Source organism: Coregonus clupeaformis, chromosome 20 (assembly GCF_020615455.1).
Source record: "Coregonus clupeaformis isolate EN_2021a chromosome 20, ASM2061545v1, whole genome shotgun sequence".
Classification (NCBI taxonomy): Eukaryota; Metazoa; Chordata; class Actinopteri; order Salmoniformes; family Salmonidae; genus Coregonus; species Coregonus clupeaformis.
In genome coordinates, this window is record NC_059211.1 from 54,477,264 (window position 1) to 54,489,763 (window position 12,500).

General features: G+C 47.7%; 1 protein-coding gene across 1 annotated transcript in view; it reads right to left on the reverse strand.

The window, feature by feature from the left end:
- LOC121534314 (lysyl oxidase homolog 4) overlaps window positions 1-12,500 on the reverse strand; it is a 33,141-nt gene that overhangs the window by 16,983 nt on the left and 3,658 nt on the right. The window contains exons 3-4 of the mRNA XM_041840960.2: window positions 11,572-12,176; window positions 10,210-10,421 (exon numbers count right to left, since the gene is read on the reverse strand). Coding sequence (XP_041696894.2) covers window positions 10,210-10,421; window positions 11,572-12,176 — 817 coding nt within the window. The remainder of the gene's footprint in view (window positions 1-10,209; window positions 10,422-11,571; window positions 12,177-12,500) is intronic.

The following is a 12,500-nucleotide window of genomic DNA, read 5'->3' on the forward strand; positions in this document are numbered from 1 at the left end:
ACCCCTCCTCTACAGACAGAATACTGGTTAAATACCTCTACCAACCCCTCCTCTACAGACAGAATACTGGTTAAATACCTCTACCAACCCCTCCTCTACAGACAGAATACTGGTTAAATACCTCTACCACCCCTCCTCTACAGACAGAATACTGGTTAAATACCTCTACCAACCCCTCCTCTACAGACAGAATACTGGTTAAATACCTCTACCACCCCTCCTCTACAGACAGAATACTGGTTAAATACCTCTACCAACCCCTCCTCTACAGACAGAATACTGGTTAAATACCTCTACCAACCCTCCTCTACAGACAGAATACTGGTTAAATACCTCTACCACCCTCCTCTACAGACAGAATACTGGTTAAATACCTCTACCAACCCCTCCTCTACAGACAGAATACTGGTTAAATACCTCTACCAACCCTCCTCTACAGACAGAATACTGGTTAAATACCTCTACCAACCCCTCCTCTACAGACAGAATACTGGTTAAATACCTCTACCAACCCCTCCTCTACAGACAGAATACTGGTTAAATACCTCTACCAACCCCTCCTCTACAGACAGAATACTGGTTAAATACCTCTACCACCCTCATCTACAGACAGAATACTGGTTAAATACCTCTACCACCCCTCCTCTACAGACAGAATACTGGTTAAATACCTCTACCACCCCTCCTATACAGACAGAATACTGGTTAAATATCTGTACCACCCTTCCTCTACAGACAGAATACTGGTTAAATACCTCTACCAACCCCTCCTCTACAGACAGAATACTGGTTAAATACCTCTACCAACCCCTCCTCTACAGACAGAATACTGGTTAAATACCTCTACCACCCTCATCTACAGACAGAATACTGGTTAAATACCTCTACCAACCCCTCCTCTACAGACAGAATACTGGTTAAATACCTCTACCAACCCCTCCTCTACAGACAGAATACTGGTTAAATACCTCTACCACCCCTCCTCTACAGACAGAATACTGGTTAAATACCTCTACCAACCCCTCCTCTACAGACAGAATACTGGTAATTGCCTCTATGTCCAAAATAATGGCCTGCCCAGCATATTTATTCATGACCCTAAGCATGATGGGATGTTAATTGTTTAATTAACTCAGGAACCACACCTGTGTGGAAGCACATGCTTTTCAATACATTTTGTATCCCTCATTTACTCAGTGGTGTAAAGTACTTAAGTAAAATTACTTGAAAGTACTACTTAAGTAGTTTTTTGGGGGGTATCTGTACTTTACTTTTTATATTTTTAACAACTTCTACTTTTACTTCACTACATTCCTAAAGAAAATAATGTGCTTTTTACTCCATACATTTTCCCTGACACCCAAAAGTACTTTGAATGCTTAGCAGGACAGGAAAATGGTCTAATTCAAGCATTTATCAAGAGAACATCCCTGGTCATCCCTACTGCCTCTGATCTGGCAGACTCACTAAACACACATGCTTCGTTTGTAAATGATGTCTGAGTGTTGGAGTGTGCCACTGGCTATCCGTACATTAAAATAACAAGAAAATGGTGCAGTCTGGTTTGCTTAATATAAGGAATTTGAAATGATTTATACTTTTACTTTTACTTTTGATACTTAAGTATATTTAAAACCAAATACTTTAAGACTTTTACTCAAGTAGTATTTTACTGGGTGACTTTCACTTTTACTTGAGTCATTTTCGATTAAGGTATCTTTACTTTTACTCAAGTATGACAACTGTGTACTTTCAAGTCTTTCCATTATTTTGGCAGTTACCTGTATATATAGATTTACTGTTTATACAACCAAGGTTTCCTCTCCCAAGTCCTCCTCTCCCTCCTACCCTCCCTCTTCCTCCCTCCTTCCCCCTCCATTCCTCCATCCCTCCCTCCCTCCTCCCTCTCTCTGTCAGGTTAAGTTGATATGTAAATAAAACCGGCTGTAAATATCTCAGAGAGAACAGGCCGGGGAGACCTAGTGCTGTGGTTACCCACAATTCCCTAGTGAGGGATCTGAATGTTCCTATTGTGAAGCCAGGTCAACTCTCTCTCTCTCTCTCTCTCTCTCTCTCTCTCTCTCTCTCTCTCTCTCTCTCTCTCTCTCTCTTTCTTTCTTCCCTCTCTCTCTCTCTCTCTCTCTCTCTCTCTCTCTCTCTGGCTTCCCCTCATCTCTCTCTCTCTCTCTCTCTCTCTCTGTCTTCCCCTCATCTCTCTCTCTCTCTCTCTCTCTCTCTCTCTCTCTCTCTCTCTCTCTCTCTCTCTCTCATCTCTCTCTCTCTCTCTCTCTCATAATTTTTTCTTTCTGTCTTCTTCTTTCCCTTCATGGGTATTTTAGTCCTGCTGGATGTATGTCTACATGTCTGGTCTAGGAAACCCATGGAAAGTACTATAAATATGCACATTGAATACATTAGAGCAAAGCTAACAGCAACAGTGGACTACTTTTTACCGAAGCCCTGTGGGACCTGGTAAAAAGTCAAAAGTAGTGAATGATATAGGGGATAGGGTGCCATTTGGGATGCATGTTGTAGATATAGGGGATAGGGTGCCATTTGGGATGTATGTTGTAGATATAGGGGATAGGGTGCCATTTGGGATGCATGTTGTAGATATAGGGGATAGGGTGCCATTTGGGATGCATGTTGTAGATATAGGGGATAGGGTGCCATTTGGGATGCATGTTGTGAATCTGTTTCATAACAAAAAGGAGGAGTACCCCTCTCAGACAGAGAAAAGGAACAGGGATGCATGGCTTCATTTGTTGGTCAGTAAAGTACCGGTGCAAGCCCACTTTACTGCTGCAGTGGCAGAGTCCCAAATGGCACCCTATTCCCTATATAGTGCACTACTTTTGACCACTTCGCCCATAGGAAAAATTATGGTCAAAGGAATAGGCTGGTCAAAGGATGGGCCCTGGTCAAAAGTAGTGCACTATATAGGGAATAGGGTGCCAGTTGGGACCTTGTGTGTTCATAGGTTCATGCAGACCACACTGGAAACTACGAGGTTCCAAGGACAGAAGTTCCATAACAGGCTTCACAGTGGGAAAGCAGAGAGAGAACTCCATAAAAACTATGATTCACTAAACAGACGTCCTCTAAAGGGACAGAGAAGGAAGTATCCTTATACATGACGGCTAACAGGAAGCGAGGGCACGCACACACGCACAGATGGACGCACACACACAGTGCACGCACACACACACACACACACACACACACACACACATTCACACACACACACACACACACACTGGCACTATTTGAGCAAAGAGAGGAGTTAGGTTCCGGTTGACCACTTCAAACACCAGTGACCAGAGTCTTTCAATGCCAGGATTGTGGGTTCGATTCCCTGTAAGTCACTTTGGATAAAAGTGTCTTCTAAATGGCAGATTTTATTATAATTATAATTATTATTATGTTTGCATAACAGCCCCAGATAAACACGTCTTGGTATAGCCTACACCACCGGGACTTTGGCAGTAGGCACAAAAACAGAAGAAAATGAAGTGGAACGGGGCGGTCCTACCTGTCTGAACTAGTCCAATAAATGGAGTGGAACGGGGCGGTCCTACCTGTCTGAACTAGTCCAATAAATGGAGTGGAACGGGGCGGTCCTACCTGTCTGAACTAGTCTAATAAATGGAGTGGAACGGGGCGGTCCTACCTGTCTGAACTAGTCCAATAAATGGAGTGGAACGGGGCGGTCCTACCTGTCTGAACTAGTCCAATAAATGGAGTGGAACGGGGCGGTCCTACCTGTCTGAACTAGTCCAATAAATGGAGTGGAACGGGGCGGTCCTACCTGTCTGAACTAGTCCAATAAATGGAGTGGAACGGGGCGGTACTACCTGTCTGAACTAGTCCAATAAATGGAGTGGAACGGGGAGGTACTACCTGTCTGAACTAGTCTAATAAGAAACGTTTGTTTTCATTTTCCTTGAAAATATACAATTGTTTGAGGAAATCGCATTCATGGCAAACGCTGCTGATGTCGGCTGAAACGTGAATGACCTTTAAAAGGCACCTCTGACCCTGCCTCAACAAAGAGCAATGCTTTTCAGATTGAAATGATTTAGACCAAAACAACACAACAACACAATAAAGAAGTGCAGAAGTAATCCTGTGTACCAGACAGAGGGATTCTTAGATGCCCAACATCAGTCAAGTACTGTGTTAAAAGGTCACTGACAGAAACCACACCCAGAAACAGACAATCAGAATCAGAGATAGAAACCACACCCAGAAACTGCCCACCAGAATCAGAGACAGAAACCACACCCAGAAACAGCCAATCAGAATCAGAGATAGAAACCACACCCAGAAACAACACACCAGAATCAGAGACAGAAGATTGAAGGGAAGGAGAGTCAGATGGAACATTCTGTTCAGACATAGGGTTCTGTTATTCTCTCAGACAGTGGCATAGTGAGGGGGTCGGGGTGTGTGTGTGTGAACCAGTGGAGGCTGCTGAAGGGAGGACGGCTCATTATAATGGCTGGAACGGAACGAGTGAAATGGCATCATAGGGGGGAGGGAGGAATGGAGAGATGGAAGGAAGGCGAGAGAGGGAGAGATGGAGAGAGGGAGGAAGAGAGACAGAGAGAGAGAGAGAGAGAGAGAGAGAGAGAGAGAGAGAGAGAGAGAGAGAGAGAGAGAGAGAGAGAGAGAGAGGGAGGGAGAGAGAGAGACAAAGGGAGAGAAGGGTGCCTATATAATTGTCTAAACTGCCTGTCTGCCGTGTGGTTCAACACTAACATGTCACTGCACAGACCAGACATGGAAATATGCACTTACCCGTACACACACACACACACACACACACACACACACACACACACACACACGTACACACACGTACACACCTGTTGCTTTTTCTGTCTTCCTTCGATAAAACAACGCTTGTCTACGGAACCCCAACAGGTTTCTGGGAAACGCTGGGTGATGCAACAAAACAAGGCCACAAAGCTCCTGTGAACTTCGGCGACTTTACGAGCACCCATAACTTTTCACCAACAGGTAACGCAAACTCTCCCTCAATTTTCAGATCTAAAAATGAGGTCTTTGCAAAGACTGGAATCTGGGGCTGTACGTATCAAGCGTCTCAACCCAGTAGGAGTGCTGATCTAGGAACAGCTCATCACTGTCCATGTCAGCTCATTCATTGTGATCTAAAAGTCTAAACTGATCCTAGATCAACACTTTTACTCTGAGATGCTTGATACGTAATGCCCCCTGACCACACAACTTAAGCTCCTCTCCTAGTGCTCAGACCTCACTGACTTGTAAACCCTATCTGTGTTACCAGGAGTCGTGGCTCGGTGCCAGTCTGCTAGTTACTTTATGCAACACAACAGGGCTCCAACACAAGATCCCTCACTAGACACTTTGGAGAACAGAGTCCTGACAGGGTAACATGGTACCATGTGATTACATGTTCTGCATCCCAAATGGCACCCTATTCCCTATATAGTTTACTACTTTTGTATTAGGCTCTCTCAAAAGTAGTGCACTATATAAGGATTAGTGTGCCATTTGGGACTCAAGCATGGAGTCAGGAGACATCCCACCGCTGACACCAAATACACTCCCTGGTGAGTTCTGGAATTTCGCCCTTGAAGTTCTATAGAATATCTTCCTCGGAATGGAGCCTCTATCTGTTGTCACGAAGAAGAACTGAGAGAGGGGGCATACAAGTAAAACATTTTATGAACTCCAGAAGTTACGAAACAAGGACAATGGTGAAGGCGCAGTGAGCTGAAATGGCTTAAACGCTCGTCACCAAAGGCGAAGGGGGAACACATCTGTAAAAACTTAAACAATTAAACGACAGATAAAAGAGTCTGTTCAGACCAAGAGACAGCCACATGGTTGGTCAGTGGGGTAGTGGGGTTATCAAATCAAATTGTATTTGTCACATGCTTCGTAAACAACAGGTGTAGACTAACAGTGAAATGATTACTTACGGACCCTTCCCAACAATGCAGATAGAAAGAAAATACAGAAATAATATTACATTTACATAATTTAGCAGACGCTCTTATCCAGAGCGCCTTACAGTTAGTGAGTGCATACATTATTAATTTTTTAAATACTGGCCCCCCGTGGGAATCGAACCCACAACCCTGGCGTTGAAAACGCCATGCTCTACCAACTGAGCTACCTCCCTGTAAAACACGTAATAGTAAAAGTAATAATAGATACACAATGAGTAACAATAACTTGGCTATATACACGGGGTACCCGTATCGAGGCGATGTGGAGGGGTACCAGGTAATTGAGGTAGAGATTCACATATAACTAGGAATAAAGTGACCGATGTGATGAGTCAAATAATTGAGTGCAAAAAGTGTCAATGAAGATAGTCCGGGTAGCTATTTGGTTAACAACTTAACTAAGAATTTAGCTGTCTTATGGCTTGGGGGTAGAAGCTGTTCAGGGTCCTGTTGGTTCCGACGGTACGGTGGAAGAGAGAACAGTCTATGACTTGGGTGGCTGGAGTCTTTGACTGACACCGCCTGGTATAGAGGTCCTGGATGGCAGGGAGCTCGGCCCCTAGTGATGTACTGGGTCATACACACTACCCCCTGTAGCGCCTTGTGGTCGGATGCCGAGCAGTTGCCGTACCAAGCGGTGATGCAGCCAGTCAAGATGCTCTCAATGGTGCAGCTGTAGAACTTTTTGAGGATCTGAGGGAAGACTTGGCTAGGACTGGACCGAGTTGGGAAGTCTTTTCTAGGCTCCGAGGGGAAGACGGGCTAGGACTGGACCGGGTTGGACGATCTTCACTAGGACTGGTTCGTGTGTGTGAGACTTGGCTAGGATGACCTTGGGTAGATTTGGCTAGGACGACCGGGGAACTTGGCTGGGACTGGCCAGGTTGGGAAGGTGGGAGGAGCGGTGTTGAGAGCTAGGACTGACAGTTGGAGTGACTAGACTGGACCGTGATGGAACACTTGGTTTAGTCTGAAATGGAAGATTTGGCTTAGGACTGAACTAGAGGGAGTTGGCAGGACGGACGGGTTGGGAAGACGTGTCTGATTGCATGTAGAAGATCTAGGACTAAACGGGTTGGGAAGACTTGGCTAGGCTGGACCGGGTTGGGAAGACTTGGCTAGGACTGGACCGGGTTGGGAAGACTTGGCTAGGACTGGACCAGGTTGGGAAGATTTGGCTAGGACTGGACCGGGTTGGGAAGATTTGGCTAGGACTGGACCGGTTGGGAAGACTTGGCTAGGACTGGACCGGGATGGGAAGACTTGGCTAGGACTGGACCATTTTGGGAAGATTTGGCTAGGACTGGACCGGGTTGGGAAGACTTGGCTAGGACTGGACCGGGTTGGGAAGACTTGGCTAGGACTGGACCGAGTTGGGAAGACTTGGCTAGGACTGGACCGAGTTGGGAAGACTTGGCTAGGACTGGACCGGGTTGGGAAGACTTGGCTAGGACTGGACCGGGTTGGGAAGACTTGGCTAGGACTACCGGGTTGAGACTGGGTGAGGCCAAAGTGAACTGGGCCAAGCAGTAGAGTAAGACCAAAACAGACTAAAGTACCATTTGGCATCACAGAAGAGACAGTCACTCACTGACGCATAAACCAACCTCTCAACCTCAAGTCAAACGCCCAGAACACCAGGACCAGCCCAGATGGCACCCTATTCCCTATTTAGTGTACTATTTTTGAACAGGGCCCTCTGGTCAAAATGTAGTGCAGTATATAGGGAATATGATGCCATTTGGGACACAGCCCAGCTGTCCATCCCTGACAGATACTAAAGTTAGGCTCTCTGAATCAAACGGTAGAACAGAGATGGCTGTCCTTCTATCATTCATCTGCTCTGTGGTTTAGGTGGAAGGGGGCTAAGTCAACATCATTCATCTACTCTGTGGTTTAGGTGGAAGGGGGCTAAGTCAACATCATTCATCTACTCTGTGGTTTAGGTGGAAGGTGGCTGTCAACATCATTAATCTGCTCTGTGGTTTAGGTGGAAGGGGGCTAAGTCACCATCATTAATCTACTCTGTGTTTTGGTGGAAGGAGGCACCGGTCGCCGGTTTAAAAATAAACAATATTGTCTGCTATTTGCTCTTCCAAATGACTGGCTGACAAAATGAGATGCCAGCACAGGGCCACTAACTGACTACTGAGGTGAAATGTTTGTCTAAAAACCTCTAGAGTTGTGTGTGTGTGTAAACACCTTCAAGCTCTGTGTCAACATTGGCCTAACGTTCTCCTTGAAACAGATTTAGAAACTGAAGAGAGATTTGTAGAGACAAGAGCCTGGCATCAAATCACTGTTATTTCCTCTGAGAGGGGGAACAGCAAACGTGGCAATGTTTTCATCTTGTGAAGAAAAAGAAGGAAAAAAACAGATTATTTCTTCTTCTCTCTGGTGGTGAAACATTCACAACCTCTCACAACCTCTCTCCAGCTTCACGCCTCCTTCCTAGACCGGGAACCTGTGGAGGTCTCAGTGGGTTTTGTGACATAGAGTTGGAGAGAGGGCACATCTTTGCATCTTTGCCATTATTGGTGGGCCAAGTGCTCCCTCTATCCAACTCTATGGTTTGTGACCTCAATCAGGAAGTGACTGTAAAGAGGAACAGATTAGTTTTTTTTGCAGTGTGTGTGCATGCCCTCCATCTCTCTATCTCTCCATCTCTATCTCTCCATCTCTCTATACATGTGTGCGTGAATGTGTGTGTGTGTGTGTGTGTGTTTATTCAGCAGCCTAACAGTTTAGGTCAGAGGAGACATTCTCCACACAGGCCGTAAATAAACCCTGTGGCTGGACGGACTGACAGAGGTGATCTGTGTGTCTGTAGGGTTTAAAGGTCTGTGGCTTTATAAAGGTTATTTACAGCTGGGAACAGACAGATGGACAGATAGACGGGATTCGCTGAGACATCCATCGCCCGGGTAATGGATTCTACGGTTCTAAGTGTTCTGGAACAGTTCTAGACAATGACTGTAAAAGTGACAAGTGGGGACTTGGTGAAATAATGGAACTACTGTAGCCTACAAAAACACAACCAAAGATAATTGTATCAACAAACATCCTTGGCCCTGGTATAATAGTTGATTATCTACGTTTCTCACTGAAAGACACAAACCTTTACCAACAAACCATGTACAGCCACTGAAACCAGAGGTAGGCTACAGAGAGAGAGAGAGAGAGGGAGAAACAGAAAGAGAGAGAGATAGATGGGGTGAGAGATAGACAGAGAGAGAAAGAGAGAGAGATAGATGGGGTGAGAGATAGACAGAGAGAGAGAGAGAGAGAGATGGGGTGAGAGATAGACAGAGAGAAAGAGAGAGAGATAGATGGGGTGAGAGTTAGACAGACAGAGAGAGAAAGAGAGAGAGTGATGGGGTGAGAGATAGACAGACAGAGAGAGAAAGAGAGAGATAGATGGGGTGAGAGATAGACAGAGAGAGTGAGAGAGAGAGAGAAAGAGAGAGAAAACGCGAGAGTTTTTATAAGACTTATAGGAAGTGCTGTCGTATGCTATTTCCACCAGCTGTGTATAATTACATGAGATTAGAGGATACGTTCCTCGTCTCCATCCAAACACACATGATGATCCTCCTACAGTCAGCCTCTGACATTAATAACATACTCCTTAAGGTTACGTCCCAAATGACACCCTATTCCCTATTTAGTGCACTACTTTTGACCAGGGCTCTGGAAAAAAAAAAAGTAGTGCACTAATAAGGGAACAGGGTGTCATTTGGGACATACAGATACTCTTTAAGACTATTTAAAAGTGCATAGCCTACTATGATGAGGCAAAGTCCAGATATGCAGGCATGGTTAGCCCAATGCTAGTGAGTAAGCGCTGGTGTGGTTGGTGGTAATAATGCTAGCTCTGCGGAGGGTGGGCACACACACACACACACACACACACACACACACACACACACACACACACACACACACACACACACACACACACACACACACACACACACACACACACACGCACAAACACACACACCCACACATACACACACACACACACACACACACACACACACACACACACATACACACACGCACACACACACACATACACACACACACACACTCATTTGTGTGAAAAATGGGGACGTCAGAAAAAAAAAATGTGGACACACCTTTCCACGTGCACACATTTCTTTCCCTAACACACACACTTGCTCCCCGAACACCCTCTCTCCCTTACCTGTAGACGGTGTGGTCGTAGGCCTCGGCGGAGGGGTATCCCAGCATGCCACACACCACACGGCTGCTGCTGAGGTCCCAGCCCTGGTCGCACACGTGACGCCACCTCCCAGCATGCTTCACTTCCAGCACGCCCTCCGACAGCAGGCCGTTGCGGACGCCCGTCAGAACGGGCCGGAGACGGACCTCCTCCAGCCTAACCCTACCGCCCGTCTGGGGGATGGGAGAGGAGAGGGAGGGGGAGAGGGGAGAGGAGAGGGAGGGGGGAGAGGGGATAGGAGAAGGAGGGGGAGAGGGGAGAGAAGAGGGAGGGGGAGAGAGGAGAGGAGAGGGAGGGGGAGAGGGGAGAGGAGAGGGAGGGGGGAGAGGGAGAGGAGAGGGAGGGGGAGAGGGGAGAGGAGAGGGAGAGGGGAGAGGGGAGAGGAGAGGGAGGGGGGAGAGGGGAGAGGAGAGGGACGGGGAGAGGGGAGAGGAGAGGGATGGGGAGAGGGGAGAGGAGAGGGAGGGGGAGAGGGGAGTGAGAGGACAGAACAGAATACAACTTTAGTTGCCATCGCAGTCTCTCCACAACAAGGAAATCAAGGAACAAACACACTGAAAACAGGGTATGTTGAATGTACTGTGATAGACTGTGTGTGTATATATATGTGTGTGTGTGTGCATAATGTGTGTGTACGCGCGTACATGGGTGCGACTGAGTATCTGCGCGTGTACTACATTCCAAAACAGTGGTAAGGTCGTGAACTGAGCCTCAGTAGATGACATGCTACAAGGTCTAACAGGGGGGACAGATGGACTGCTCTTTCCTCACTGGAGGCTCCTGGTCTGGAAACAGCCCTGTGTTTGGGGACTTGGGTCTGTTTAACTACTAGTGGTTGAGGCCTGAACGTGAGGGATACTGCCCATTATGAATTGGATCCGGAGAAGGCCTGGTTTTAGGGCCGTCTGTAATTATGGCATGCCTATTGGGCTGTGGGCTCCTGGCTCCACCAATCAGCTTCCTGTACCCCGGGAGTCGCCATGGGGCTACTTGGGGCGACCGTGGGTAGGTTCAGTACAGTAGTGGGGGGGTAGATTGTGTGTGTGGGGGGTGTGTGTGGTGGGGTGTTGAGTGTGTGTGTGGTGTGTGGGGTGTTGAATGTGTGTGGGGTGGGGGGGTGCGTGGAGGGGTGTTGAGTGTGTGTGGGTGGGTGGGTGGGAGGTGGGTGGGGGTGTAGAGTGTGTGTGGGGGGGTGTTGAGTGTGTGTGGGGGGGGTGTTGAGTGTGTGTGGGGGAGAGTGTGTAGGGGGGTGTGGGGGGTGTTGAGTGTGTGAGAGAGAGAAAGGGGAAGACAGAGAGAATGAGAGAAAGTGTTTTTCCTCACCTGTCCGTCTGTGATGTCTGTCTCCAGGTCCACGTTGGGGATTTCGGCCTCTGGTTTGACATGGTTCCCACTGGGCTGCCTGGTGATCTCTGCCTCCCATCTGACCGCCTGTGGTCCGGTCTGCCCCACCTCCTGGGCCTGCCTGTAGGCTGCACCATTCCCCAGCTGGGGGGGGATCTGATGCCCCTGAGGAACGGCCGGGTTCTCCTGTCCCGTCCTGGCCTCCCCTCCCGCCTGATTCTGGCCATTCCGGGTACGCAGGTGGATCGCATGACCCTGACGCTGTTGCCTTGAACTTTGACCCTGACCTCTGGGGGTGCTGCGGTGGAGGGCAATCTCATGACCCCTTCTCCTGGGGGATGTGATGTGAGCAGGGGGAGGAGGGGCCACCATCACCCTGTCTTGGACTGAGGATACCGGGATGGCAAGGGATGCTGGGGACCCCTCTACGTGGTTAGTGGAATAGTCAGCCCTTCTCTGGGTGCTACAGATGACCCCCAGGTCCTCAGAGTGGGTGCAGTCATTTATCCCCCAGCCGTTGGAGCGACAGTCAGACAGGGAGAGCTCCGTCCCCACGCACCGCACGTTATCCAACCAGATCAGACCTGATGGGAGGGGCAGAGCACACTTCCTCGTTAGTAGCCAATCAAGAGCTACCAATAAGATTCAACTGATTCTCCCAGTTGACCAACCCAAATACGTAAATGTTGAACCAATGTCATGAAACACAATCTCCAGACAGGCAGAAGATAGCCAACAGTGGCGCTCTCTTGTGAAAGCCTTATGTTCCAGCAACGAAGACAATTATTAAGTAAGTAAGCAATGAATAAAGTTGTTACTGTACCTTGTCCTTCCCCAATCTTCCCCAAAACCCACCAAAATTAAACTCCCATCGACCATTTCAAAAAGTAGCCTAGCCTACACAAAAG